Here is a 27,944-nt window from a genome sequence, read left to right as displayed (position 1 = left end):
CTCTTATTTTGAAGTTGGCACCACTGTACGTCCGGTTTACATGTAGCAAGTCATGCTAACTGTGTACATTTAGCAGGTGCAGTTCCTAATATCGCTCTACCGATAGGTTTCACTTGGATATTTTTAATATAACCGGATTATTTTGTGATTTGGCATTATAATAAGAAGAATACATGGTTTAGGCAAACATACAAAATATAATAAAACCTAATTACAATGTTCTAAACAAAATAAATGCAAAAGCAGTAAAGCAAAAAGCATTAAAAACATGTGTTTTACCCTGAAAGAGCCCCATGGGGATCTTGGATATTTTTAATATAACCGGATTATTTTGTGATTTTGGCATTATAATAAGAAGAACACATGTTTTAGGCAAACATACAAAATATAATAAAACCTAATTACAATGTTCTAAACAAAATAAATGCAAAAGCAGTAAAGCAAAAAGCATTAAAAACATGTGTTTTGCCCTGAAAGAGTCCTATATGGATCTCAATATGCTAGTATTGAGTCGATACTACCCTGATAATTATAATATCGATATTTGGATTGACTGAAAGATGAGTCGGCTTTTTATTTTGTATCATTTGTAGCAAAAACGAATGGTTTGGGGCTGCACGGTTAGCTTATTTGTTAGCTTGCCCTGTGATTGGCTGAACCCCCGCCTCTCGCCTAAAGTCAGCTGGGATAGACTCCAGCATATTCCCGCGACCCGTACGAGGAGATAAACATGATAATCCCCTTTTGCATTCAGTGTCTTTATTCGAGGAACCTTTATTTTCTACTAAAATACGATGCACTTGTATTTAAATGATACCAAACGGTGTTATTTCATATGTCAGACATTATTTATGATGCGAGTCCCTTGCAACAAACAACTTTTGTCCTACCGAGGATGTAATATGATGCCGGCAGGGACACAATGAGACCATGTTGTGTAGCAGGCAACAGGCTACCTGTGTCCTGTCCACACACCCACACAATCTGCATTTACACTGTGGAGACTGACCTTGAGGTGTTTTTTTTTAGAAGGACTATGCACAAGCCGGGGGTCACAGTTTATAGCTTCAATGCGGATGGTGAAGTCAGTATGCAGAGATTCATGATCACACATGATGGTATCAGTCATAGTAAAGGTAATTACTTATATAATAGAAGGTTCAGAAGGTCTCTCCGGGGTAATATACTAACTCTTGTGAATGCAAAGTTGAGTGAGGAGGTAGTATCGTGCATTAAAAAAAAAAACGGAAAAGGACTGGGTGACCCAGAATAGAGAGTGACTTACATAATCTCCTCCATCTCTCGGGGCTCTGAGACATCTCCGAAAGAGCGTGCAGGCGTCCTCCTCTGTCCTGTCGCTGAACATCTCTGTCATAAATCAAGCAGAATTTTTGTTACAGTTTTGGATGGCACACTAATTGATCGTTTTTGCATTGCTGGGGATATCCGTGTACTGGATATTGACCATAATGTGAAGTGTAAATTGGTATGCAACAATGGAACTATCGTACCTGGGGGGCCATAAATGGAACACACACACACACACACACACACACTCCAATCCTGGTTAGAAGCTTTGCACCACCACATGTGCACCCATGATAAGCACCGGGCCATAAATAAAAGTGTTTACCAAGCAGTGTTTACCAAGCAATGACATTAGTAACCTTAGTTCTATGTGTATATATATATTTTTTAATCATTAAATAAAGGTTATCCATCCATTTTATATTGCATTCACACTCACATTCGTACCTATTTAGAGTTTAAATAAGGGTTATTCACATAAAAAAAATAATAATACATTATGTAAATACTTGATTATTTACTTTTTGTATGGATTTTTTGGGTTTAGCCCCCCCCCCCTCCCTTCTCGAGTTGGCCGTAATCCCTGAGGTGAACTGGTATTCTGATAATGAGCTTGCATTAGAACGCGTGTCAGCGTATCACAGCCTGCACTCCGTCTGAAAACATAATTATTTTATGTATGGTATACATCAGAGATAGTATCATTTCTATAAGCCCACCCCCCTTCCATTTATTATACATCATCTTGTGCATACTGTATATACTGTGATGCATCCTTCAAGGACTGATAGAAGCTGTAAATGAATTATTCTGTGCACAGATGAGGTCGTTTTATCATTGTTTCCACTGTGGGGCGTGTGTTTATATGTATGAAGTACCGTGTTATCGATGTATACATCGCCTTTAGAAGGCAATTAGACAAAAGAGATTTCGCAAATAGGGCTGGCCCTTTAAAAACACAGTACATGATTAGCATAAATTATCATTATTATAGTTGTAATTTGGGGTGTCTTTCTGAAAATAAACAGGATCTAAATGAGGTATTCGTCTGAGGAAGTATAGCAAGAGAAAAACACAGTACATTGTTAGTATTAACTGTACTAAAATAATAATATAGTAGTTGCCCATCTATGGCAACTACCATACCCCGCCCCACTTTTAGCCTTTTTTTTTTTGCTCTGAATGAATGTATGAATATTGTATTTTAATCTTTTACCCTGTTTTTACTCAACTATTATTTATTTATTTTATTTATTTTTTTCTTCACTGTAAAGCGTCTTTGAGTACTCTGAAAAGCGCTATACAAATAAAATGTATTATTATTTATTATTAGTTAGGGCTAGAATTTTGAGTGTTATTGACTAATAACGGCGGCATGGCGGTCTAGTGGTTAGCGCGCAGACCTCACAGCTAGGAGACTACGGTTCAATTCCACCCTCGGCCATCTCTGTGTGGAGTTTGCGTGGGTTTTCTCTGGGTACTCCGGTTTTTCCTCCCACATTTCAAAAACATGCTAGGTTAATTAGCGACTCCAAATTGTCCATAGGTATGAATGTGAGTGTGAATGGTTGTTTGTCTATATGTGCCCTGTGATTGGCTGGCCACCAGTCCAGTGTGTACCCCGCCTCTCGCCTGAAGACAGTTGGGATAGGCTCCAGCATCCCCCTTCACCCTTGTGAGGAAAAAGTGGTAGAAAATGAATGAATTGACTAATAACTAAGATCTGACGTCAGAATCCGACAGAAACGTGTCTCTAATGCTGTACAGAATTTCATACTTGAACTGTTTTGCTTTTTCTTTGGCTTTCTGCAATGCTAAGATTTCAATTTTCATGATTTCTTAATGGAAAAAATAATTTTTACGCCCCGATAATGGAGCTTTCAGTCCGGTTTAAGTAGCTCAGCTCCTTGTCTGCTCTTCCCAGCGTACCCTCCCCTCCGAGCTGTTTTTCTCACCACCAGGCTTCATGATGTAGCATACAGAGAGCGCCTCCGGAGGGTAGTCTGTTTGGATGTCTCCCCACCCCTTTCCCTGGATCAGCTGCGATACGCTGCCTTTTAATTGACGAATCCCAGGCACTCTTGGGAGAATTTGGGCATGTTTATTGCTGCATTCGAGACTGCTGGGAAGAGGGGGGGGGGGTTTATCGCACTGATCTTACGAGGTCCAACCTCGAATGTAAAAGACGACCATGATGAGCTTGTTTTTGTTTAGATAGCGATGTGCTAAGGTTCACCATGCTTGATAAACAAATACTGTAGTTGGGCTGATGTTTGTAGATGGGTGGGTTATGGCTCAAGTAAGAACACATTGCAATTTGGTGAGGATCTGGATAAAGGTACCAAATCACGTATTTTAGTGCGTCTTGCAGGGCGTCATTGTGGTGTAATGTGTAAATCCTTGTCATATAGGTCTGAAATGACCCATCTTCCTGGAAGGCAGCCTATTTAAATGGATTGTGTGTTGTAGCCAGTGGCTTGTGTGTGCAAACAGCGTGCCGGCGGTATGTGCTCTTACTGAATTAGTCTTGATCCGTCAGCTTAAGTTGCCCAGCCAAGGTGTTTGTTTCATTCATTGCGTGGCTGCAGAATGGAAAAAAAAAAAAAAAAAAGAGTCCGCCCAGTGTGGTTTTTGTGTCACCGGTGTGTTGCATTTCATGTGTGCTCACCTGAAGTCTATTCTTAGCAGGCGGCCTAGAAGGCATGTGAATGACGGGGACTGCGAGTGTGCGAGCGGAGGGAGAGTTTAAATGCACAAGCGAAGCCCCCACCCCCCTTGGGTTCGAACAACAGCATGAAATTAAATCAGAGCGGGTTTGTTGGTTAATTAATAATTAGGGTTGTCAATAAATTAAAATATGTGATCGCGATTAATTGCATTTTTTGTCCATAGTTAACTCACAATTAATCGCATTTAATACATTTTTTTAATCTATTTTTATCTATAATAAGTAGGGGAAATATCTTAACTACAACAATAATTACATAAAATTTCATGTAAAGGGATATCAATTTGGGCACATACAGACAAACAACCATTCACACTCACATTCATACCTATGGACAAAGCCACACATGCATGTGAGAACATGCAAACTCCACACAGAGATGGCCGAGGGTGGAATTGAACCCGGGTCTCGTAGCTGTGAGGTCTGTGCACTAACCAGACATCCGCCGTGCAGAGTTGGGCCATTATTTTGAAAAATACAGCATATTTTTGTATTACTATTTTTCTTCATTATTAGCATATTAGCTCTTAAACTCGCCCACAAACGTTCAGCAAATACAAAATGTGAGCGAGTGAGACCTCTCACACTAACATGTCTTTATTTGTGTCAGCTCAAAAAAAATATTTGTTTATTTACGATACTGGTTTTAAATTCTAAATATTTGTGAGTAAAAAGGCTATTAAGGAACATTATTATTAAAGAATTAATTTGTTAACTTTGACAGTCCTAGTTATCGTAAATATTTAGAATAAAACCAAGTCTTTCACACTGATAATGCGACTCTTGGGGTGGGAGGAGCTTCTGTTAGCAGAATATTAAGACCCGCCTCCTCAACGAGCATGTAGACTTTGATGCCATGCATCACAAAGGCTGACACGGGAGAGTGAAAATAATAGAAACACCTCTGTCTGGTGAAAACTACAATACAGAACATCACAGTTCGATTAAAGTACCATGAATTAATACTAGTGATAGGTAGTATTGTGGTCACTGTGCGGCAGTAATGACGCACAACATTGAGACATTCTTACGTTACATTACCTTAACGCTGCATGAAGTCACCAACGGTATGCCTGACATGATCAAGTGGAGAAAAGTTCCTCCTGCTATTCTGTGTGAACGTGGTAAGTTTTTGGCTTCTTATGTTCTGAAGAAATAAGGCTAACTATGTTAGCTTGCTAGTGCGAGAGGCGGCGTACACCCTGGTGTCCTGGTGTACTGGTCGCCAGCCAATCACAGGGCACATATAGACAAACAACCATTCACACTCACATTCATACCTATGGACAATTTGGAGTCGCTAATTAACCTAGCATGTTTTTGGAATGTGGGAGGAAACCGGAGTACCCGGAGAAAAACATGCACACTTCACAAAGAGATGGCCAAGGGTGGACTCGAACTTGGGTCTCCTTGCTGCATGCTAACCACTCGATCACCGTGCAGCCGTGTAACAACTCACAACTAAGTAACGTCTAATTAGCTGTGTCTGCATGCAACGTCCCAATAACATCCACAAGGTGGCAGTAGTGCGAAGTATCAAGTAACTTTATCTCAGCATGCGCTTTAAAAAGTGTTAAACACTTACCCCACTCTTGTTTACAGTGAATTTTTTTTTTTAATTAAAGTTGGCTGAACCCCTTACTGTTATTACAACATTGGTTCTGTTGCTGCTGTGTTGTGTGGAATATACAAGTGAATAAATGGCCATATGTATTCCACACATATTCATCCAAAGGTGTTTTTTAGGGCAAAAAGGGCGTCTTGGGATGTGATGCTGCGAGAGAGAGAGAGAGAGAGAGACATACTTTTTATCAAGCAGCGCTCAGATGTGAGCAAGCGTCTCCGCCACTGTCGGCTTCCAAAAAAAATAAATAAAAAAATAAAAAAAAACAACCCTCGCTGAATCATGCACCTCATTTGCATCCCGAGAGGCTGACTGACTCACTATTGTATTTATTGTGCACAGCATATCGAAGCCACCATCAGCTTGTGCTGTGAATGAAAGGATCGTCTAGTTGATAGCAACACCCCCCCCCCCTTTTTTTTTTTTTGAAACATGAATAAAGCCGTGTTTGACAATGATGCCGCTCCGGCGGGGACCTGACGGCGTTTATTCCTAGTCAACAGTGAGGGCGCCAGTCCCCGTAGCACATTTTAACCTACATTTGAACCTCAAAAGCTTCCTGTTGGCGGCCATCGTGCAGTGTACAGGGGGGGGGTATGAGGAGTCGAGTTGTCATTGGGAGTTGGGACGAGTTTTCCCTGTGCCGCGGTGTTTGAAAAGTACCTGCATTCCTTCATGCATGGAGGAACAACAATGTGTCCGTGACCTTTATACCCTGAATGGATGACCAACTTAAAGGTCCCATTCATTCATTTTCTACCGCTTTTCCTCACGAGGGTCGCGGGGGGGGGGGGTGCTGGAGCCTATCCCAGCTGTCTTCGGGCGAGAGGCGGGGTACACCCTGGACTGGTCGCCAGCCAATCACAGGGCAAATATAGAGGGAGAGTTTAAATGCACAAGCAAAGCCCACCCCCCACTTGGGTTTGAACAACAGCATGAAATTAAATCAGAGCGGGTTTGTTGGTTATAATTAGGGCTGTCAATCGATTAAAATACGTGATCGTGATTAATTGCATTTTTGTCCAGAGTTAACTCACAATTAATCACATTTATTTTTTTTTAAATCTATTTTTAAGCTATAATAAGTAGGGGAAATATCTTAACTACAACAATAATTACATAAAATTTAATGTAAAGGGATATCAATTTGGGCACATATAGACCATTCACACTCACATTCAAACCTATGGACAATTTGGAGTCGCTAATTAACCTAGCATGTTTTTGGAATGTGGGAGGAAACCGGAGTACCCGGCGAAAACCCACGCATGCACGGGGAGAACATGCAAACTCCACACAGAGAGGGTGGAATTGAACCCTGGTCTCCTAGCTGTGAGGTCTGCGTGCTAACCACTCGACCGCCATGCCGCCTAAAGGTGCTATATTATATAGTATTTTACAACAATCTGAAATAAGTCCCATAGAGAGCCCACTAAAGCATATTGGAAGTTTGTTGTGTCGGAATCAAATAAAGCAGCACCTTCCACTCACCTTTTGGTGTCCGTTTATGAGGTCAGAGGTCACTGCAAACAGTCATGCTGGAAGAGAAATACACACAAACAATCAAAACAGATGACCTGTGTAGCAATACACAGACAAACACACACACTATACAAGACTCCAACAAGGAAACGTGGTGGCCATATTTGCTGAGTCAGTAGCCCTCAGATAATTAGCTCTTAGTGTGTGTCAGGGGCCTTGATGGGGGGAACCGCCACCTAAGGAATAGAAAGAGTGAAACCATGGCAACGGTGTTGCTGTTGAAGGTGAACCGATAAATTCAAGTTGGGGACACTTGAGGAGCATTGGAACGATAGTAATACTCACTTCTACGCATATATTCTACCTATGTATATATTTACGTGTTCCCTTCAGGCGTAGTAGGAGACTTTGTACGCTATCTCCGCAGAGCCACTCATCCTAAGTAACACCCTCTCGCTACCCTGCTTTGTGAAAACTCCTCACGGCTGTCATGTGTGATGCAGACATAGTGCTCGCTACTCTTCCTCGCTCCAGTGACTTTCACATGACAAAGACCAGGGGGCCATGTAGGGGGGGCTTTTGGGAACAAAACAATAACAGCACTACGACTGTAGAGCCACATATTGAAGAATATAACGATGCAAAAAAAATGTATTTGACGAAAAAAACTGCATCTCCGCTTTGTGATGTAGGTTAAAAAGTATATTGTTAGTATGGACTTCAGTCTTTGCTCATTTTCTTTTTCCGATTTTTGGTGTTTTTTTTTTTTTACATTTTCCAAATATTTCTACTATTGTTTTCAATAACATTTGTAAATGTTCTTCTCGTAATATCACAACATTATTCACATAAAATAAAAATAAGAAATTATTTTTTGTTTCTCATAATATTATGGCTTAAAATCTACAGATTTATTTCATATTTTTTATTAAGATATTTATTTTTTAAATTAGTAATTATTGTTATTATTTTATTATTATTCATTTAATTATTATTTTGTAATTTTTTTATTTTTATTAACATTTTTATTTTTTAATTAGTATTTTTATTATTATGTTATTATTTATTTTATCATTATTTTGTAATTATTTTTATTAACATTTTTATTCTAAAATTTGAAACTTTTTTCTTGTTAGAATAAAAACATTTTTCCCTTTTCCTTCTGTTCTTGTACGTTTTCTTCTCATCATCCTATGCCAATGATATCATTCTCATATTTTGACTTTATTATCATGTTTTCACTTTTTCTGCCAATAAAATAACTTTTTCCAAAAAATCCAAACTTAATTTTGTTTCTCATAATATTATGACTTTTGAAAAACTTTTTTTTTTTTATTATTTCAAGGAAATTTTTATGTTTTTTCTTGTGAGAATACTTTTTTCTCCTAATATTTTGACTTTATTTCTTGTAAAATGCTGATTCTTCCATTTTTGCTGTTGTTTTTTTTTTGTCTTTTTTTCCTAGTTAAATTCTTAAATTTTTAGATTGTGCCGCAGGCCAATTAAATCTGACTTGCAATTTAGCAGTAGATTCCAAAAAAACGTCAATTTGACTGAGGCTTGTGTTTGCATCATAATCCAAATATAGTGAAGGAAGAAGCCCCTTGCCTTCTGAAAGTGTGGTCTCCACTTTTTTTTTTTTTATAAAGTCCTCTACAGTGAAAATGTTCTAAGCGTAATCTCTTTTAATCCCAATTTTAAACACTGAATATTGTATGAAAAGTTATCCTCAGCCTGGCAGCAGTGAAATAATGGAGCCGTCTTCTGTGTCTGCCGGTCTCTTACAAGTTAGCGCCACATAGCTTTCCTGATGGAGAGGCCGCCGTTTTAACCGGCATCACTCTCTTGTGCTCTGTACTCTATTTTCAGTCTCGGTCTTTTTGTCTTTCCCATCATCCCTCATCCCCTCTGCGTGAGCGCGCTCAATGAGTACATGTAACTGCTTTCATGCACCACAGATCTGCGAGATAAAGACAAATGTCAGCTCCGGCTGGGACAGACTAATGGGTTACATTTTTTTTTTTTTTTTTGTGGGGAGGGAACACGTATGCTAATGTACAGTATGCTACATTTCAGACATTTTTACTGCTGGTCTTGTCAAGGGACAATACAAGCATGGTGGTGGGGCTGCATGAGTGCTGCCGGCAATGGGGAGCTCTGGTTCCTTAAACGGGAACATAGTTCATTCATTCATTCATTTTCTACCGCTTTTTCCTCACGAGGGTCGCAGGGATGCTGGAGCCTATCCCAGCTGTCTTCGGGCGAGAGGTGCGGGGCACACCCTGGACTGGTCGCCAGCCAATCACAGGGCACATATAGACAAACAACCATTCACACTCACATGGGAACATAGTTATCATGTGAAAAAAAATACTACAATATCATACTACAATATAATTTCCCCTTTTCTGTTTTTCAGAGGAAATCAAAGAGGAATCTGAAAAATTAAGGTAAGTCTAAGCTATGCTTTTAACAAGTAGTTGTTAATGTCGTCTCCTGAGTTCAACCAAAGGTCGCCGAAACACTTTGTGCACGTCTATAGAGAGGTGTGCTTTTTTATTGTTTACTCTCATCTAAGCCCCCCCCCCCTCCTTTTTTTTTCTTCTTCTTCTCCACTAATGGCTTTCTTGACAAACCCCTGCCTCACGCTGCGTGCGTGTGTGTTGCCAAGTAACGTGGCTTCCGGAATGAGTGCCTTTCCCTCCTCCATCTTCACTTGTTATTGGCTCCCACTCCCTTCGTATTAACAATGTAACCGCAAGATGAAAAACACCTATTTACATTTTCATATCGGCAGAGCTCAGCAAGCTTCGGCTAGGAATACTTTTACCCGAGCCTGCGGGGCCCTTTTTTTTTTTAACGGCTTTAATCAATGTGCGGTGCAGGCATACAAGTTTAGACTAAATAGTATGAAAATATTAAGCAGTGTGCCCGCTGTGATATGATAATATGGTGGATGGTGGAGGAGTGGATGTCAGGGAAGTTCAGGGGCGAGTAAAAGTAATATTGCATATATATATATATATATATATATATATAATGTCAGAAGAATTTCACAAGACTTAAATCTGAATTTTACAGAACTAAAGTTGTCCTAATACACAAATATAGGATAAATTCATATTTGTATATGAATAAATACTAAATGGTAATGGTTTTATTTCATTTGAACATGCATCAGATTACACTTGAATGCATCACATAATCAGTTCACAGTTCCACATGTCCAAAAGGAGTAGGAAGAAGCAAAGCTTATTAAATCCTACCCCTCCATCTGGTACTTTTACAATCAGTAACTGTTACATTTGTTCACTTCCTGCTTTCCTAATATAGTTAAAACATGTTTTAGTTTTTTTCCCCCTTATTATTTTACCATATTTGTCCTTTCAGTTTGTCATTTATTATGAGAAATTTTATTTAAATTTTCCCCATTAAATTTTATTTAAATATCAAATAAATACATACTTATCACTATCTTTTTTTTTTTTAATTTTCCCACCCTCAGGCTGCATTTGTAAATAAGAATTTCTTCTTAAATTGCTTGCTTGGGTAAATAAAGGTAACTTCAATCAGTAACTGTTACATTTGTTCACTTCCTGCTTTCCTAATATAGTTGAAGGTTGTTTTTTTTTTGTCAGTACTGAAGTACGAGGTGATATGACCATACAATGACATAATGGGTACCATAGTATAGTGATATATATAACACATCATGATGTAATTTTGTAATAATAAAGTTCAAATATATGATAAATTCATATTTGTATATGAATAAATACTAAATAATACTAATAATACTCATTTTATGAGAGAATTTTTTTCTTTCAAAAACGACATATCCTAGCATAAAAACTTCATTCTCACAACATTACAAATTTAATCTCATATTATTCCAACTCTATTTTGGTTATGATAATTTAAAAAAAATGAATGAAAAAACTAATACAATTAGTTTACTGCCATGGAATAAAAATGGGAGTGCTGAGTCCCCTGCAGAGACATTTAGACTCCGCCCACACCGAGTGTGAATCATCAAAGAGGGAGCACTGCTGTGGTCAAGTGAGACGAAGCTCTCTGTCCAATCGCAGCTTCGCTTTAATGCTCAAAAGACTTTGAAAGAGTTGTGTTTACATATTTTGGCTGGCCTCCTGTCCTATTTGTTCGTTTTAGATCCACCCATCCCTCTCTCCCGCTCTTAAATCCACACGAGCCACATCTTCTTTTGTTTGCTCCCCTACAATCATGGCCTGTCTCTTCCTCTGAGTCTTGCAATGATCCGTACCCCCGGTCGTACTTGAACGAGCTGGTCCCTTCTTAACAGGCTGAGGTCATCCTCCTTTCATTGCCAGGACATAAACACCACGGCCCCTCCCTCCCTCCCTCCCTCCCTCCGGCTGTCTGCATCGTCTGGGTGTGGCGGCAGCGGCGGATGCTTCATGCGTATCAAAGCGACGTGGGGGTCTTTGAAGAATTGGGAAGGAAATTAGCAATGTCACTCGACGGGGAGGGTTTTAGCAGCTTTACGCGAGGCCTTGAGATGCTTTGTCAGCACGAGAGCACGGCAAAGTCTGATTAGTGACACCCCCTCCTTAGACGGATTAAGTGCAGAATTTGAGGCTCTTGGGCCAAGATGCTCAGTTTTAGCCTCGTCATCGAACCTTTTTGCCTGGCTGCACTGTCTCCGAGGTCCCATAATAATAGTATTGGAAGCGGATGCCGGAACTTAGACGGTTTAAAAGTATTTGGAGTAAGCCCCGAGGGGTTTAAATTAATGCTAACGAGGTGTGTTTGCCATTGTGTGATTTAGACACATCCAACAACGGAAGATGGAGTTGGACAGTAGGACACAAACACTAGCACAGCTATGTGAGCTACGGTGCTAGCATTGCGCTCACATGGTAACAGCAACATCATGCTAGGTCAACATGGGACATTTTTTTACGCATTAAATCATTTCCTGACCCACTTTTGGGTCCCAATCCTCCATTTGAGAACCCCTGTGCTAGGTTAGCGTATTCTCTGTGGAAGAAAAACATGATAAGACTTACTGATTCCACGTCTGTAGCTGACTGTTGGTTGGCAAAGCTTTATTTTAAGACGTGTAGCAAAGCCCGGGCGCTCTTCTTTGTTGGAGTGTAGCAAACAAGTGAGGTCTTCTTCAGGTTTGGTGCTCATTAGAAGGATCTAGGATGTAAATTTCTGTTAGTATTAAGTCATTTTTATTCTGCGACCCACCCAGGATGGTTTCATGACCCACTTTTGGGTCCCAATCCTCCATTTGAGAACCCCTGTGCTAGGTTAGCGTATTCTTCGCGGAAGAAAAACATGATAAGACTTATCAATTCCATGTCTGTAGCTGACTGTTGGTTGACAGAGCTTTATTTTAAGATGTGTAGCGAAGCCTGGGCGCTCTTCTTTGTTGGAGTGTAGCAAACAAGTGAGGTCTTCTTCAGGTTTGGTGCTCATTAGAAGGATCTAGGATGTAAATGGCTGTTAGCATGAAGTCATTTTTATTCTGCGACCCACCCAGAATGGTTTCGTGACCCACTTTTGGGTCCCAATCCTCCATTTGAGAACCCCTGTGCTAGGTTAGAAAAACATGATAAGACTTACCGATTCCACGTCTGTAGGTGACTGTTTATTTTAAGATGTGTAGCAAAGCCCGGGCACTCTTCTTTCCTGGAGTGTAGCAAACAAGCGAGGTCTTCTTCAGGTTTGATGCTCATTAGAAGGATCTAGGATGTAAATTGCTGTTAGAACGTCATTAAAAAAATCCCAGTTTTGAATGCAACACACAGTACCTCGTCATCCTCCATTTTTCTTTTGTTTCCCATCCTAGTCCGCCCAGCGGAGATGGGAAGTCAGGTTCTGGCACTTTACCGCCCATCAAGTCAAAGACCAACTTTATCGAAGCCGACAAGTACTTCTTGCCGTTCGAGCTGGCCTGTCAGTCCAAATGTCCCCGCATTGTCATCACCTCGCTCGACTGTTTACAGGTCAGTGGTTGGCCCTAAAGCGGTTCTACAAGCCAGTCCCGGTCCCGTTTGAAGTGCCTCATATTCTGTATGTCTTTGTGCGCGTAGAAGCTGATAGCGTACGGCCACCTTACAGGCAGCGCTCCAGACAGCACGGCCCCGGGCAAGAAGCTCATAGATCGGATCATCGAGACAATCTGCGCATGCTTCCAGGGGCCGCAGACGGACGAGGGCGTGCAGCTGCAGATCATCAAGGTGTGGAAAACGGGCTGCCCATAGCGTGTGGAGTTCAACTCCTCATGGCGCCTTCTTTCGCTTCCTCAGGCTCTGCTGACGGCCGTAACGTCGCAGCACATCGAGATCCACGAGGGCACCGTGCTGCAAGCGGTGCGCACCTGCTACAACATCTACCTGGCCAGCAAGAACCTCATCAACCAGACAACAGCCAAGGCTACGCTCACCCAGATGCTTAACGTCATCTTCGCTCGCATGGAGAACCAAGCAGTACGTTGCGTCCGCGAGTTCGACTCCACACACACACACACACACAAACACATATGCAGCCATCACTTCCTGGTGTCATCACTGGACCTTTATAGGTGTACAAAACCAAAGCTTGCTCTAATGTCATCTTTTTCTTTTTGAATGACACTCCCCCTTCCCCCTTCCTCCTCCTCCTCACCTTCCTCCTCCCCTCTCTGTTGGGACACATAGCTTACAAATCACAAGCTATCTTGGTCTCTGGCCTCCAGAAAGCGTGATCGCCAGGTAAAGCGTGCAGGACTGCCGTGACTTCTCCACTTGCCTGATCCACAAACGTCTTCCACTCCAAACTCTTTTCTCTGTGCACCTCTGTGTGTTTGCGCTCTTCCTCTTCCTCTTCCGTCCATGCGTGCACACGGTTTTGCTGTTCTTCCCGCACCACATGCTTGCCCGTGACTTTTCATCTCGCTTGTGCCAGTTTACATTTTAAGTTGACATGCTCCTCCTGGATGTTTGCTTGCCTCATATATTGCAGGTCAGAGGTCTCATTGTAGCACTCCAAAATTGCAGCTCCGTCCCAAAATTGGGGTTAACATGTCCGCTAGATCTTCCATCAAAACACTTTTGGTATGACATCGGTACCTTGGAAAAAGGATATTCTGAAAATATAAGCAGAATGTTACAAGAAAACCACAAGAATATCACAGGACTTAATGAGAATAAAGATGAAATATCAAGAACCATATTATAATATAAGAATTTTGCGATATTATGTTTCATAATTGGCACGGCGGTCGAGTGGTTAGCGCGCAGACCTCACAGCTAGGAGACCAGGGTTCAATTCCACCCTCGGCCATCTCTGTGTGGAGTTTGCATGTTCTCCCTGTGCATGCGTGGGTTTTCTCCGGGTACTCCGGTTTCCTCCCACATTCCAAAAAACATGCTAGGTTAATTAGCGACTCCAAATTGTCCATAGGTATGAATGTGAGTGTGAATGGTTGTTTGTCTATATGTGCCCTGTGATTGGCTGGCGACCAGTCCAGGGTGTACCCGCCTCTCGCCCAAAGACAGCTGGGATAGGCTCCAGCACCCCCGCAACCCTCGTGAGGAAAAAGCGGTAGAAAATGAATGAATGAATGTTTCATAATTGACAGATTTCTGTTATAAATGGTCAGTTCCAGGGTCAAACTGCTGCCATTATGAAGGGTTTGACTGTACAAGCAATGTTTAGTTAACCAGGAAGTATCAAAATAACGCTGTGATGACATGTGACGGACACCTAGCTGAAATATTCCGAATTGTAATACAAGCGTAAAAATAGGTTGCTAAAATGCTGGGCTGGTTGACGCATGGCAGCATATCATAGCAATCCCCACATACTCCCCTCCAGCGGGTATCATAATCTATTTGATATTCAATTAGTACTATTTCTAGGATTTTGAGGCTAATTTTCTCCGCCAAATTTCCCGGACTTTTTTGTTCAGGGATCCACTCTCAATGTGTCGATGCGTCCCACACACACACACACACGACAAGTCGTCGCTATCTGCCTGGGGTGGCATTTAAATAATGAGCTTAGTTTGTTTCGCGCCGCCTCAGCTGTCGTCTCCATCGGAGGTGGCCTTACGCTCGATACTAATTGTTTCGGTCAGGATGTTAATTTCATTTAGCGGCTGGCATTTTTAAAAAGGATCAACTTGATGACGTTAGAGAATGTAATAAGATGATTATGATGAGGAGAGAGGCCATTTATCATCATTGTTTTGTGTGTTTCTGTGTGTGTGTGTGACCCGTGTCTCCTTCACCTTATTGTGCTTTATCTTTCTTCCACACCTTTTCAACCAATCTGACTGAAAAAAAAAAAAAAAGCACTTGGAATGGCACTTGAACGCACCATAGGCTGTTAATTTAGCTTGGCTGAAGGACCGTCGCTGCCTGCTCTCAGCGGTTTGTTTGTGTTTTGCCACCAAATAGCGCCATCTGTTTTCTCCACGTACCAGCACGTTGTCCAGTCTGTGCCCAATCAAACCGCCTCCGCAAAGAAATATCAAACGCACACTTTGGGTCTCGGGACCTAGTGAGAGCCCGAGCCAAGAAAATGGAAAGGGGGGGGGGGGGCATGAATCAGTTCCACATAGCGAGTTTGATTGCTTGATGTATCAGAGACTGTTTGGGCTGCACTGAAAAAGTGAAAATATTACAAAAAAAATTGAGTCATAATATTACCAGAAAAATGTTACTTACTTTCCTCGCCAATTCTATGGTCGTCATCACACTTTTCCTCTTTCCCATCACAAAAGAGGGCTAGCTTGGTATGATGTTGTGTGCCAGAATACTGTGGAAAAAGAGTATCTCAAAAATAAATGTTAAATTATACAGGAATAAAGTCATTTTAAGATAAAATATAGTGAGAATATAACTGTTATGTTATTTTGATAATTTTTTTCTTGAAAAAAGTTATTTTTTTTTACTTTAAATCTGTATTTGTGTATTATTATAACTATTCTTGTACAGCTAGAATGTTTTTCTTGCAGTATTGTGACTTGATTCTTGAAATGTATCTAGTAATATTTTTTTCTCATATTTTCATCATATACTATTTCCCCTCAGTGCAGCTCTAATACTGCTTTGTACATAAAAACACACACCACATTTGCAGTTTGAATTAGGATCACTCACATGAACATCACGACGCGTTCAGGAGCCTTAGGAATGCAACTGTTAGTTCTGATTGCTTTTGTTAACCTTAACCTCCTTTTCTCTCTGTGTGTGTGTGTGTGTGTGCATTATTATTTTTTTATGCACGTGTGTTAACTCCTCCCGACCCGCTCCCTCAGTTGCAGGAGGCGAAGCAGCTGGAAAGAGAGCGTCACCGGCAGCACTCCCCGCTCACCCAGAACAGCACGGAGCCAGACTCCCCTCAGCTACAAGCCCACACGCCGCCCAAGGCCCCCGGCCAGGAGGCCAACGGGCCCGTCCCCCCTCTGACCCCGAGCATCACCGCCCCGTCCACCCCATCGTCGCCCTCCACGCCAGCCCCAGAGGGCGATGACAGCAGTAGCAGGTCTTCGCCCGGGGAGCGGAGGCCTGTTTACGAGAGCCCCGATCCGGAAAACGGTTCGGAGTTCTGCGGGGCTGAGAATGAACAGACTGAGGCGGACCAAGCCACGGCGGCAGCACAGAGTACGTCATTTGACTCCTGCTTGGATTTTGCCGCGGTAAAGAAATGCACTTTTTTTTTGCCCCTAGATGCAGCAGGTGAGGAGGAAGAGGAGGACATTGAAGAAGGTCCAAATTACGAGGAAAAAGCGCAGGAGATTGTGCAGAGCATCCTGCAAGAGGTGGTCAACACTGTGGCAGGAGGTGAGGCTACCTCTACATCTATATCAATAAAAAAAAACGAAAATGGCCCCTGGGCCGCACTTTGGACACCACTGTTCTAGCTAGTATAATCAACGCCGTCTCTCACAGGTCACTGCCTGGACCCCGCCCACCTCTGCTCCGACTCCAAGGACCCGACGGGCGAACCGGCGCAGTCGGAGCAAGCAGAGGCGGTCCCGAAGACCTCCCAGAACTCCCTGGAGGAGGAGAGCACGCTGGGGAGCGACAGCGAGCACGTGCATGCCAACGGCATTCCCGGCACGCCCATTTCCGCCAGCTTTACGCCGTCGCTGCCTGACGACAGACTGTCCGTCTCGTCCACTGACACTCAGGTGACACATGAGTGATTATTTATTATTATTTATGCATTAAATGAGGTATTGAGTCCGCATTTATTTGTGATTATTGCCCTGAGGAGAGTGAGTCATTGCAGTGAATCAAAATTAATAAATGAAGGCTTCGTTGGATTATTAAAGTTCATTTGCATGAAACTTTTGGAGAATGTCTGGGGGATCTGCCTTCATTATAATTCTTCTTCAGTACTCAGTTTTATGAATAAAGTATTAATATTACAACAAAAAACGTACAATATGAGAATAATGTTGAACTAAAGTTACCAGAAAAATGTGTGGATATCTTCTTGAGTTCCTCTGCTGAGTTCAGTGACAACTCAGTTTTTTGGGTTTTCGTCATTTCAGGAATCGGGAGCAACGCCGGGTCAGCCGCCTGGCGCCAAGTTCTCTCACATTCTCCAGAAAGACGCCTTCCTGGTGTTTCGCTCCCTCTGTAAGCTGTCCATGAAACCTCTGTCGGACGGACCGCCTGATCCAAAGTAAGTCCCACCTAAATGTGAATATTAGTCAGTGACAGCACAACCGAACACAAGATCCATGTCATGAACACTGGCCTTAACTGAGGCATGAACACTGGCCTTAACTAAGACAAGTGAGGCCAGTAGTTTTTGGGATGTTGTTGTTGTGGTGTCTTTTGTGACCTCTTGGGTGAGTCGTCGCTGTGCTCTTGACAGCACAACCAAACACAACATGCATGTCATGAACACCGACCTTAACTGAGGCATGAATACTGACCTTAACTGAGGCATGTGAGGCCTGTAGTTTTTGGGATGTTCTTGTTGTGGGGTCTTTTGTGACCTCTTGGGTGTGTCGTCGCTGTGCTCTTGACAGCGCAACCGAACACAACATGCATGTCATGAACACTGGCCTTAACTGAGGCATGAACACTGACCTTAACTGAGGCAAGTGAGGCCAGTAGTTTTTGGGATGTTGCTGTTGTGGGGTCTTTTGTGACCTCTTGGGTGAGTCGCCGCTGTGCTCTTGACAGCACAACCGAACACAACATGGATGTCATGAACACTGGCCTTAACTGAGGCAAGTGAGGCCTGTAGTTTTTGCGACCTTTTGCAACCTCTTGGTTGAGTCGTCGCTGTGCTCTTGGGGTCATTTTGGTCGGCCGGCAGCCACTCATGGGAAACTCCTGTGGATAATGGCTCTCGCTGTGGTTTGCTGGAGTCTCAAAGCTTTACTAATGGCTCTATAACCTTTTCCTGACTTGTATAGCTTAAGGAATTAATAATAAAAAGATCAATTTAAAAACTGTATTTTTTGTTTGTAGTAACTAAATGTTGTGTCAACTAATTTTGACAAATATCTTTAATTAATTAATCTCAAACATGTAAGTATGAAAAAAAATAAATAAATCAGGAAGGGGGCCAACACTTTTCACACCTCTGTAGGTCCCAACAGTCCGCAAAAATCCCCCCCATCTAGTTTGGTGTCTAAGAATAGATATGAATCACACATGTTTTGATAACTGGGTGAATCACTTCCTGGTGTCGCAACAACTTGCTTGTGGTTGGTTGGTAGGCCTGTATTTTGGTGTATTATTCTGTATTCATACTGTGAATGCATCATAACGTTCTATGCACCTTCTGCCTTGAGCCACTTGGCATTTAAAGAGGTTCCATATCTATACATAAGTTCCATATTTTGGATTCCTTTGACTCCTTTTTTTGTGGTTTGTGGTTTGCCTTTGCAAGATTTGGATTGCTATTAATAGCATGACGGACTCTCTGGATGTCCATCATGACAAACTGATCACTGAACACGTCCTAACCGCCGCCGTCTTTCAGGTCTCACGAGCTGCGATCGAAGGTGCTCTCCCTCCAGCTGCTGCTCTCCATCCTCCAGAACGCCGGGCCCATCTTCAAGACCAACGAGATGTTCATCAACGCCATCAAGCAGTACCTGTGCGTGGCGCTGTCCAAGAACGGCGTCTCCTCCGTGCCCGAGGTCTTCGAGCTCTCGCTCTCCATTTTCCTCACGCTGCTGTCGCACTTCAAGACGCACCTCAAGATGCAAATCGAGGTATGAAAGAGGAATAAATGAAAGGGTGCGCTTGTCTGAAAGACGGTATTTTTAGGCATGCAGCTCTTTCTGTGGTGTTTACTATAACCGCAAGATGATGTGGATTTAGGCAAAACTTGATGAGCTGGTTGGTACAGTGGTGGTGGATATAACTCTACATAGTACGTTATCTTACATATACTGTATTCTTGGGTAGGTTCGATGCTCTGTAATGAAATGCAATAGCTAAAGTGACAGCGCTACTTGTATTTACACAACATTCTATCATAGATGTCTCTGGTTTATTGTCCGGTCTGAGCCGCTTTATGATCTGTTTTATCTGCTGGATGGAAAAAAAGGGAGCAGGGAATAATGATTTTTAAGATCACGTGACCAGCTGATTGCTTCTGTTGATGTGCTGCAGGTTTTCTTCAAAGAGATTTTCCTCTACATTCTGGAGACCTCCACAAGCTCCTACGACCACAAATGGATGGTCATACAGACCCTGACGAGAATATGCGCAGGTCTGTATTATTAGTAGTAGAAATTATATTTTTATGGATATTATTTGTCATATTTTTTCAATTAATGTGTCAAAATTCATCATTATATTGTACTCCTATGTTATGGTTTGTTTGTTTTTTTTATTTTAATTAAGTCTCAGATATTCCATAATAAAGTAAACCCGTGTTTATTGTGGTTAATTGGTTCCAGACCCAACCGGGATGAGTGAATTTCCGCAAAATAGGAATCTTTATTTATAAATACAAAATATGGCTTTCTAAATGCGTTTTTTTATTATTTTAATTAATGAATAATATAAATAATAAATTAAAATAATAAATTATTAATATAAAATAATACATTAATTTTATTATTATTATTAGAGCCCTCTAGACATAAAATAACATCCCTATATTATTATTTATAGTATTATTTGCATTACCTAATATGGTAGACATAATAAGAGACAATAAGACATAATATTGGGAGTGTTCCGGTTTCTGGACACTGGTTGTGTCAACATTACTGACACCTAGTGACCAGTGTAGGATACTACATAGCACAATGTGTTTTTCAATGCGTTTTCTGAATGCCTTACAGTTGTATTTAATTCATTTAGCCATTTTAATACTTGAGAGTGCTTAATTCAAGCTAAAAATCAATAAACATTTCTTTAATATTATATATTTGATATTTGTTTATATTTTTTGACTAAGAAAAATAAATAGTCAATTTTGCATGATTATTGTAAAAGCTAAAGCGAGATACGTCACTGTGTCCTTTAGATGCCCAGAGTGTGGTGGACATCTACGTCAACTACGACTGCGACTTGAACGCCGCCAACATATTCGAGCGACTGGTCAACGACCTCTCCAAAATAGCGCAGGGTCGCGCCGGCCACGAGCTCGGCACCACGCCCCTGCAGGTGACCCCCCCCCAGCTCGCTTCTCTGCACGTGTGCATAAATTCACTGCAATGCCCTGAAGTGTGATCGTAATATCATCCATTCTTCCAGGAGCTGACCTTGAGAAAGAAAGGCCTCGAATGTCTGGTCTCCATCCTGAAATGTATGGTGGAGTGGAGCAAGGACCAATACGTCAACCCCAACTCTCAGACCAGCCTTGGTAAGACCACATATATACGGCTGAAAGTATTCGAATTTGAAGTGTTGTTAGCCAAAGGTGGAGCTCTAGCGAAGATGTGTGCTCCATAAAAGCACATATCAAAAGGAATACAGCCTCCAGCTATGCTGTCAAAGCTAACAAGCCGAGGCCGTTCCAATCACTGGCAGGGAATGTTATCCTGCCTTAAAACCGGAGACAACTCATTAGGAGACGTAGCGGGAGCTCATAGTGTATAACAGTATTTGAATGTTAATGTTCCATGTAACTGTCCTGTCATTCTCCTCTTTTTTTGTGCATGGCCGCCAAGCAAAAGCAGGTACCAGTGGAAAGAAAGTGTTTGTTAGACCGTTAATGTGGTGTGACTAGTTTGAGCAGTTTCTCTGCGGGGTTGTAGATCAGTTAGATACGCAGTTTTTTTTTCCCCAAAATATTAGAAACAGCTCTCAGTATGGTGCATTCAGTGTTCCACACTAATAAATTTACATGTCTACTTTATATGTTTACATGCAATATTAGATTGTGCTTGTGTACCTGATGAAAATTTTTGTATTTATAAACAATATCCATACTCGACCGTCAACCTCTTATTATCTTGTCTCGGTCGGTCACAAAGAATGGGAAGCAAAAATGCCAGCTCACATTTCCCGTGACGCTGTACTGAATGTTTTAAAGAGTTTCCAAAACGGTGCAGTGTTACAGCGGAACCAGAAACTATTCATCACTGAGGACTGAGTCTCACTTAAGAAGCGCCACCTCCAGGATGAATATAGAATTGACCCATAAAATTACCTATATTACCTTCTATTTATTTCTAATTTAGCACAGTTGTAGTTGACAACAGTCTCCATTGTGATGGATTGAAAGGGTGTTTGTATAGCAACGTGTTTAGCCACACTCACCTCACTGTGATGTCTTTGCCTCAGGCCAGGAGAAACCGTCAGAGCAGGAGAGCAGCGAGACCCGGGCCCCTGAAACCATCAATCGCTACGGGAGCATCAACTCCCTGGATTCCACCGCCTCGTCTGGTATCGGCAGCTACAGCACTCAGATGTCGGGGACGGACAACCCGGAGCAGTTCGAGGTCCTCAAACAGCAGAAGGAGATCATCGAACAGGGGATCGACCTGTGAGTCAAAAAAAAAAATCTCCATTAATAATCAGATTATTAATTTGAATTAACTCGTGTAGGTTCAACAAAAAACCAAAGAGGGGCATCCAGTATCTTCAAGAACAAGGCATGTTGGGTACAACGCCCGAAGACCTGGCTCAGTTTTTGCATCAAGAGGAGCGCCTTGATTCGGTAAGCCAACAAACAAGTCAGTCACCTGCCCTCTTCATCCCCTCGCCCTCATGAAGCTACACAGACTATAATGAAAATGTCCAGCAGCATTAAAGTGACAGGCGGACAGTGCAGCCCTGAGGCCTGGAAGTAGCTTAAATGTTAGCTCTAATGAGAAGGGGGAGCACTGGGGTGGGTGGTTGGGCGGGTGGGCAATCATGTATGCTTTGATAATATCCGCTTCTTAAATCGTGATGTTTGCTATACCAACTGCGAACATGGCAAAAAAATTAAAATCTTCTATATGTCGGCAGTTTGTAAGGATTTACTACAACAATGCTAGTCTATATGACTCTACATGTGACACAAGTGCCAACTGCAAAAATGGTAGTATGACAAGAGCAGTCTGCTGTTTCTTACGACCTACTGCAAAAAATACTAGTCCAACAGGAGTACTCTGCTGTTTTTAGGGATGTAGTGCAAAAATGCTTTTAAAAAATGCTAGGTTTTAGGAGCTACTGCAAAACTGATAGTCTAAGATCCTAAATACGACAGGAGTGCTCTGCTGTTTTTAGGAATTTACTGCAAATATGTGAGTCAAAGATTCCATATGTGACATGAGAAGTCTGCTGTTTTTTAAGGACAAACTGCAAAAATGCTAGTCAAAGATTCTATATATGACAAGAGAAGTCTGCCGTTTTTAAGGACCGAATGCAAAAATGCGAGTCCAAGATCCAAACTGTGACACATGAAGTCTGCTGCTTTTAAGGATCAAATGCAAAAATGCTAGTCAAAGATCCAAACTGTGACACATGATGTCTGCTGTTTTTAACGATCAAACGCAAAAATGTGAGTCAAAGATTCTATATATGACACAAGAAGTCTGCTGTTTTTAAGGACCAACTGCAAAAATGCGACTCAAAGATCAAAACTATGACACGAGAAGTCTGCTGTTTTTAAGGACCAAATGCAAAAATGCTAGTCAAATATCCAAACTGTGACACATGAAGTCTGCTGTTTTTAAGGATCAACTGCAAAAATGCTACTCAAAGATCCAAACTGTGACACAAGAGGTCTGCCGTTTGTAAGGACCAACTGCAAAAATGCTACTCAAAGATCCAAACTGTGACACGAGAAGTCTGCTGTTTTTAAGGATCAAACTCAAAAATGCGAGTCAAAGATTCTATATGTGACACCAGAAGTCTGCTGTTTTTAAGGACCAACTGCAAAGATCCCAACTGTGACACGAGAAGTCTGCTGTTTTTTAAGGACTGAATACAAAAATGCTAGTCAAAGATCCAAATAACTAGCTGTTTTTAGGAATCTGGTGCAAAAATGTTAGTCACTCCAAAGTGTTACACTAAATATGTGGGCTGGTATGATATGCTATTATCATTGCAGGGCTAGACTTGAGGAGGAGCGCTTGCTTTGTACAGTCATAGAGAGTCCATTTTTTCCAAGCAGGACTAATTCAACCTCCTCCGTCTTTTGTCTCTCGCTGTCTGTGCTCTCTCTCTCGCTCTCAGACTCAAGTGGGGGAGTTTCTTGGCGATAATGACCGTTTTAATAAAGAGGTGATGTACGCCTACGTGGATCAAATGGACTTCCAAGGCAAAGACTTTGTCTCGGCGCTCAGGATGTTCCTGGAGGGCTTTCGGCTGCCCGGCGAGGCCCAGAAGATTGACCGGCTCATGGAAAAATTTGCCGCAAGATATCTGGAATGCAATCAGGGGTGAGTAAGAGAGGATCTCCGGGCTGTGGATTCCGTTAAGTGGAACTGGTGTTTATTTATTTATTTATTTTTTTTTTACTTCCAGGCAAACCCTCTTTGCAAGTGCTGACACTGCCTACGTGCTTGCCTACTCCATCATCATGCTGACAACTGACCTTCACAGTCCACAAGTACGTACTCCACTTCCCTGAGCAACATTGCTAGAAAAATGCTGTCTTTACCTAAACCGCAAATATTAATTTTATTTGGATTTTAAATTTGGACTTAATTACCATTTTAAAGCACTTGCAGAGGTACATAAATGGCCGCCTGTAATACTTGAAATGCAGTTATCTTGTGGTCAGGAGGTTGCCTACAGCCACAGCTGGTGATGCACTGTTCCTTGTTGTTTTTTTTCTGAATCAGGTAAAGAATAAAATGACAAAGGAGCAGTACATCAAGATGAACCGCGGCATCAACGACAGCAAAGACCTCCCGGAGGAATACCTGTCAGCCATCTATGATGAGATTGCGGGGAAAAAGATCGCCATGAAGGAGACGAAAGAGCTCACCATGAAGTCCAGCAAGCAGAGTGAGTGTCCTTGTGTGTCATTGTCGACGACTATAAGGCACGTATGGATTATGTCCGACATTACAGTGTGCATGCTACTCTAGCTAGTGGGGAACTACAGTTGAAGTTGACAAACGAGCATAAATGTGTCATAACTGGAGAAGATAAAACTATTTGAACATCCAAACTCCTAAGATAACAAATGACTGGAAAGGAAATGGTCATCCATATTGTGGCATATGATGCATAGGTGTGGCCAGCGAGAAGCAGCGCCGCCTTCTCTACAACGTGGAAATGGAACAGATGGCCAAGACGGCCAAAGCCCTGATGGAGGCCGTCAGCCACGTGCAGGCTCCGTTCACCAGCGCCACCCACCTGGAGCACGTCAGGCCCATGTTTAAGGTAGAACGCCGCCACATGCTCGCCGTCGCCTAATTCAATTGTACTCCAAGCTGTTTTTGTTCCCCGTCAGCTGGCGTGGACCCCCTTCCTGGCCGCGTTCAGCGTGGGTCTCCAGGACTGTGACGACACCGAGGTGGCGTCGTTGTGTCTGGAAGGGATCCGCTGTGCCATCAGAATAGCGTGCATCTTCTGCATACAGGTGCCGCGGTCTGAACCGAGAAGTACGTGGCATCTTCTTCTTTTCTTCACACTGCGCTTGTTGTTTATTTCAGCTGGAGAGGGATGCCTACGTGCAAGCCTTGGCGAGGTTCACGCTGCTCACCGCCAGCTCAGGCATCGCTGAGATGAAGCAGAAGAACATTGACACCATTAAGACCCTCATCACTGTGGCACACACTGACGGAAACTACCTGGGAAACTCCTGGCACGAGGTTTCCTTTTTTTTTATCTTCTAGCCTCCTTCCATCCATTTCATTTTCTGAATCCAAGTTCCAGTGAAAATGTTAACAACAGCATCTAGCTATCATGTTTTTAATCCATTCAGATCATGAAGTGCATCAGTCAGCTGGAGCTGGCCCAGCTTATCGGCACCGGGGTGAAGGCCCGCTACATCTCAGGGACAGTGAGGGGCAGAGAGGGCTTTGTGGCCAGCGCCAAGGAGCAGAACAACGACGAGTACCTAGGCCTGGGTTGGTAGCACCTCTTACTGTAAGGCCACAACATCTAGATGAACAAGTTCAATCTTTTACTAGTAATACCTCTGCTGTGTAGTTGGCGGGACGGTAGACCGGAAACAGATTGCCAGCATCCAGGAGTCCATCGGAGAAACCAGCTCGCAGAGTGTGGTGGTGGCTGTGGACAGGTACAATATATATTATAATAAATATCAGAAAATATAGGCGGCACGGCGGTCGAGTGGTTAGGACGCAGACCTCACAGCTAGGAGACCAGGGTTCAATTCCACCCTCGGCCATCTCTGTGTGGAGTTTGCATGTTCTCCCCGTGCATGCGTGGGTACTCCGGTTTCCTCCCACATTCCAAAAACATGCTAGGTTAATTGGCGACTCCAAATTGTCCATAGGTATGAATGTGAGTGTGAATGGTTGTTTGTCTATATGTGCCCTGTGATTGGCTGGCGACCAGTCCGGGGTGTACTTCTCGCCCGAAGACAGCTGGGATAGGCTCCAGCACCCCCGCGACCCTCGTGAGGAAAAAGCAGTAGAAAATGAATGAATGAATGAATGAATGTTTCATAATTGACAGATTCCTGTTATAAATGGTCAGTTCCAGGGTCAAAATGCTGCCATTATAAAGCGTTTGACTGTACAAGCAATGTTTAGTTAACCGGGAAGTGTCAAAATAACGCTGTGATGACATGTTACGTACACCGAGCTTCACTTTTTAAAAATACTGTTTGACGCATGGCAGCATATCATAGCAATCCCCACATACTCCCCTCCAGCGGGGATCATAATCTATTTGATATTCAATTAGTACTATTTCTAGGATTTTGAGGCTAATTTTCTCTGCCAAATTTCCCGGCCTTTTTGTTCAGTGATCCACTCTCAATGTGTCGATGCATCCCACACACACACACACACACACACACACACACACACACACACACTACAAGACGTCGCTATCTGCCTGGGGTGGCATTTAAATGAGCTTAGTTTGTTTCGCGCCGCCTCAGCTGTCATCTCCATCGGAGGTGGCCTTACGCTCGATACTAATTGTTTCGGTCAGGATGTTAATTTCAGCTGGGATAGGCTCCAGCACCCCCCGCGACCCTTGTGAGGAAAAAGCGGTAGAAAATGAATGAATGAATGAATCAGAAAATATCATTTCTGTGACATTATTTCTCTGCTTTAGGATATTCACAGGCTCAACCAGACTTGACGGCAACGCAATAGGTAAGTCCACGACTGTGTAACGACGTTAGAGTCCTTGATGAGAGTGTTATAACCATCTCTCTCTATGCGTCAGTGGATTTTGTGCGCTGGCTGTGCGCTGTGTCTATGGATGAGCTGGCCTCGCCTACGCACCCGCGAATGTTCAGCCTGCAGAAAATAGTGGAGATCTCCTACTACAACATGGGCCGCATCAGGCTGCAGTGGTCCAGGATCTGGGAGGTCATCGGAGACCACTTCAACAAGGTGAGCCATGGGCGGATGCTATTCAGTGGGGATTCAACTTGAGCATGTTTTTTTGTTGACAATTCAATGGGGCTGAGTGGATGTAGGTGTCATTGATGACAGATTTTTCTTACCTAATGAAATTAATACATAATGGATTCATATATAAACTGCATTTCAACCCATTTTGTTTAGTTTCTTTCCTACGATTCCCTTTTATTTTCAGTTTTTCCAGAATATACTTTCCTCGGCTAAAATGGCCTCATGGTGCAAAGTTGTAGCACCATCCATCTGTTGTTCTGGCATCCACATGACAGCATGAGAGTGTTTCAGAACCTCGGCGTGTGATTGAACCTTGGCAGGTTGGCTGTAATTCCAATGAGGACGTGGCCATCTTTGCGGTGGACTCCCTCAGGCAGCTGTCCATGAAGTTCTTGGAGAAAGGCGAGCTGGCCAACTTCAGATTCCAGAAGGACTTCCTGAGGCCGTTTGAGCACATCATGAAGAAGAACAGGTAGGAAGAGAACAGCAGGTATGGAGTGTAAATGCTTTTTTTCATTGATGCAAAAATAATCCAAGTATAAATCTGTCTGAAGATGGCAGGCAGAACATTGTGTGCGTTCCACTCGTAGTAACTCACTGCGACTCTCCCCCCTTCTTTCTGCCTTCAGGTCTCCCACGATCAGAGACATGGTGGTGCGCTGCATTGCTCAGATGGTTAACTCCCAGGCGGGGAACATCCGTTCAGGCTGGAAGAACATCTTCTCCGTCTTCCACCTGGCTGCGTCCGACCAGGATGAGAGCATTGTGGAGCTGGCCTTTCAGACCACGGGGCACATCGTCAGTGAGTGCTACACCCCGAAGATTGCTGTACA

At 42.6% G+C, this 27,944-nt stretch overlaps 2 protein-coding genes across 3 annotated transcripts in view; one reads left to right on the top strand and one right to left on the bottom strand.

The window, feature by feature from the left end:
- Positions 1 to 27,944, top strand: part of arfgef1 (ADP-ribosylation factor guanine nucleotide-exchange factor 1 (brefeldin A-inhibited)) — a 34,674-nt gene that overhangs the window by 1,148 nt on the left and 5,582 nt on the right. The window contains exons 2-28 of one of the 2 annotated variants that reach the window (XM_058059623.2): positions 9,562 to 9,592; positions 12,982 to 13,138; positions 13,226 to 13,372; positions 13,442 to 13,621; positions 13,832 to 13,885; positions 16,438 to 16,783; positions 16,850 to 16,963; positions 17,072 to 17,313; positions 17,680 to 17,813; positions 19,131 to 19,365; positions 19,769 to 19,868; positions 20,634 to 20,773; positions 20,864 to 20,972; positions 21,896 to 22,097; positions 22,160 to 22,271; positions 23,777 to 23,982; positions 24,068 to 24,152; positions 24,388 to 24,553; positions 24,783 to 24,934; positions 25,005 to 25,133; positions 25,207 to 25,365; positions 25,479 to 25,623; positions 25,706 to 25,796; positions 26,807 to 26,847; positions 26,921 to 27,090; positions 27,432 to 27,583; positions 27,741 to 27,913. In XM_058059623.2, coding sequence (XP_057915606.2) covers positions 9,562 to 9,592; positions 12,982 to 13,138; positions 13,226 to 13,372; positions 13,442 to 13,621; positions 13,832 to 13,885; positions 16,438 to 16,783; positions 16,850 to 16,963; positions 17,072 to 17,313; positions 17,680 to 17,813; positions 19,131 to 19,365; positions 19,769 to 19,868; positions 20,634 to 20,773; positions 20,864 to 20,972; positions 21,896 to 22,097; positions 22,160 to 22,271; positions 23,777 to 23,982; positions 24,068 to 24,152; positions 24,388 to 24,553; positions 24,783 to 24,934; positions 25,005 to 25,133; positions 25,207 to 25,365; positions 25,479 to 25,623; positions 25,706 to 25,796; positions 26,807 to 26,847; positions 26,921 to 27,090; positions 27,432 to 27,583; positions 27,741 to 27,913 — 3,972 coding nt within the window. The remainder of the gene's footprint in view (positions 1 to 9,561; positions 9,593 to 12,981; positions 13,139 to 13,225; positions 13,373 to 13,441; positions 13,622 to 13,831; positions 13,886 to 16,437; positions 16,784 to 16,849; positions 16,964 to 17,071; positions 17,314 to 17,679; positions 17,814 to 19,130; positions 19,366 to 19,768; positions 19,869 to 20,633; positions 20,774 to 20,863; positions 20,973 to 21,895; positions 22,098 to 22,159; positions 22,272 to 23,776; positions 23,983 to 24,067; positions 24,153 to 24,387; positions 24,554 to 24,782; positions 24,935 to 25,004; positions 25,134 to 25,206; positions 25,366 to 25,478; positions 25,624 to 25,705; positions 25,797 to 26,806; positions 26,848 to 26,920; positions 27,091 to 27,431; positions 27,584 to 27,740; positions 27,914 to 27,944) is intronic. The other variant, XM_058059624.2, reaches the window with a different exon arrangement.
- The window catches only part of mcmdc2 (minichromosome maintenance domain containing 2), a 29,449-nt gene continuing 25,756 nt past the window's right edge, over positions 24,252 to 27,944 (bottom strand). The window contains exons 29-32 of the mRNA XM_078792344.1: positions 27,710 to 27,937; positions 27,424 to 27,548; positions 25,693 to 25,786; positions 24,252 to 25,273 (exon numbers count right to left, since the gene is read on the bottom strand). The gene's annotated coding sequence lies outside the window, so the exon portion shown is untranslated. The remainder of the gene's footprint in view (positions 25,274 to 25,692; positions 25,787 to 27,423; positions 27,549 to 27,709; positions 27,938 to 27,944) is intronic.

The sequence above is a fragment of the Doryrhamphus excisus genome, linkage group LG7 (genome assembly GCF_037039965.1).
Source record: "Doryrhamphus excisus strain RoL-2023G ecotype Guam linkage group LG7, RoL_Dexc_Guam_v1.1, whole genome shotgun sequence".
Taxonomy (NCBI): domain Eukaryota; kingdom Metazoa; phylum Chordata; class Actinopteri; order Syngnathiformes; family Syngnathidae; genus Doryrhamphus; species Doryrhamphus excisus.
The sequence above is the reverse complement of the archived record's forward strand: the minus strand, read 5'-3'. Positions and strand labels throughout refer to the sequence as shown.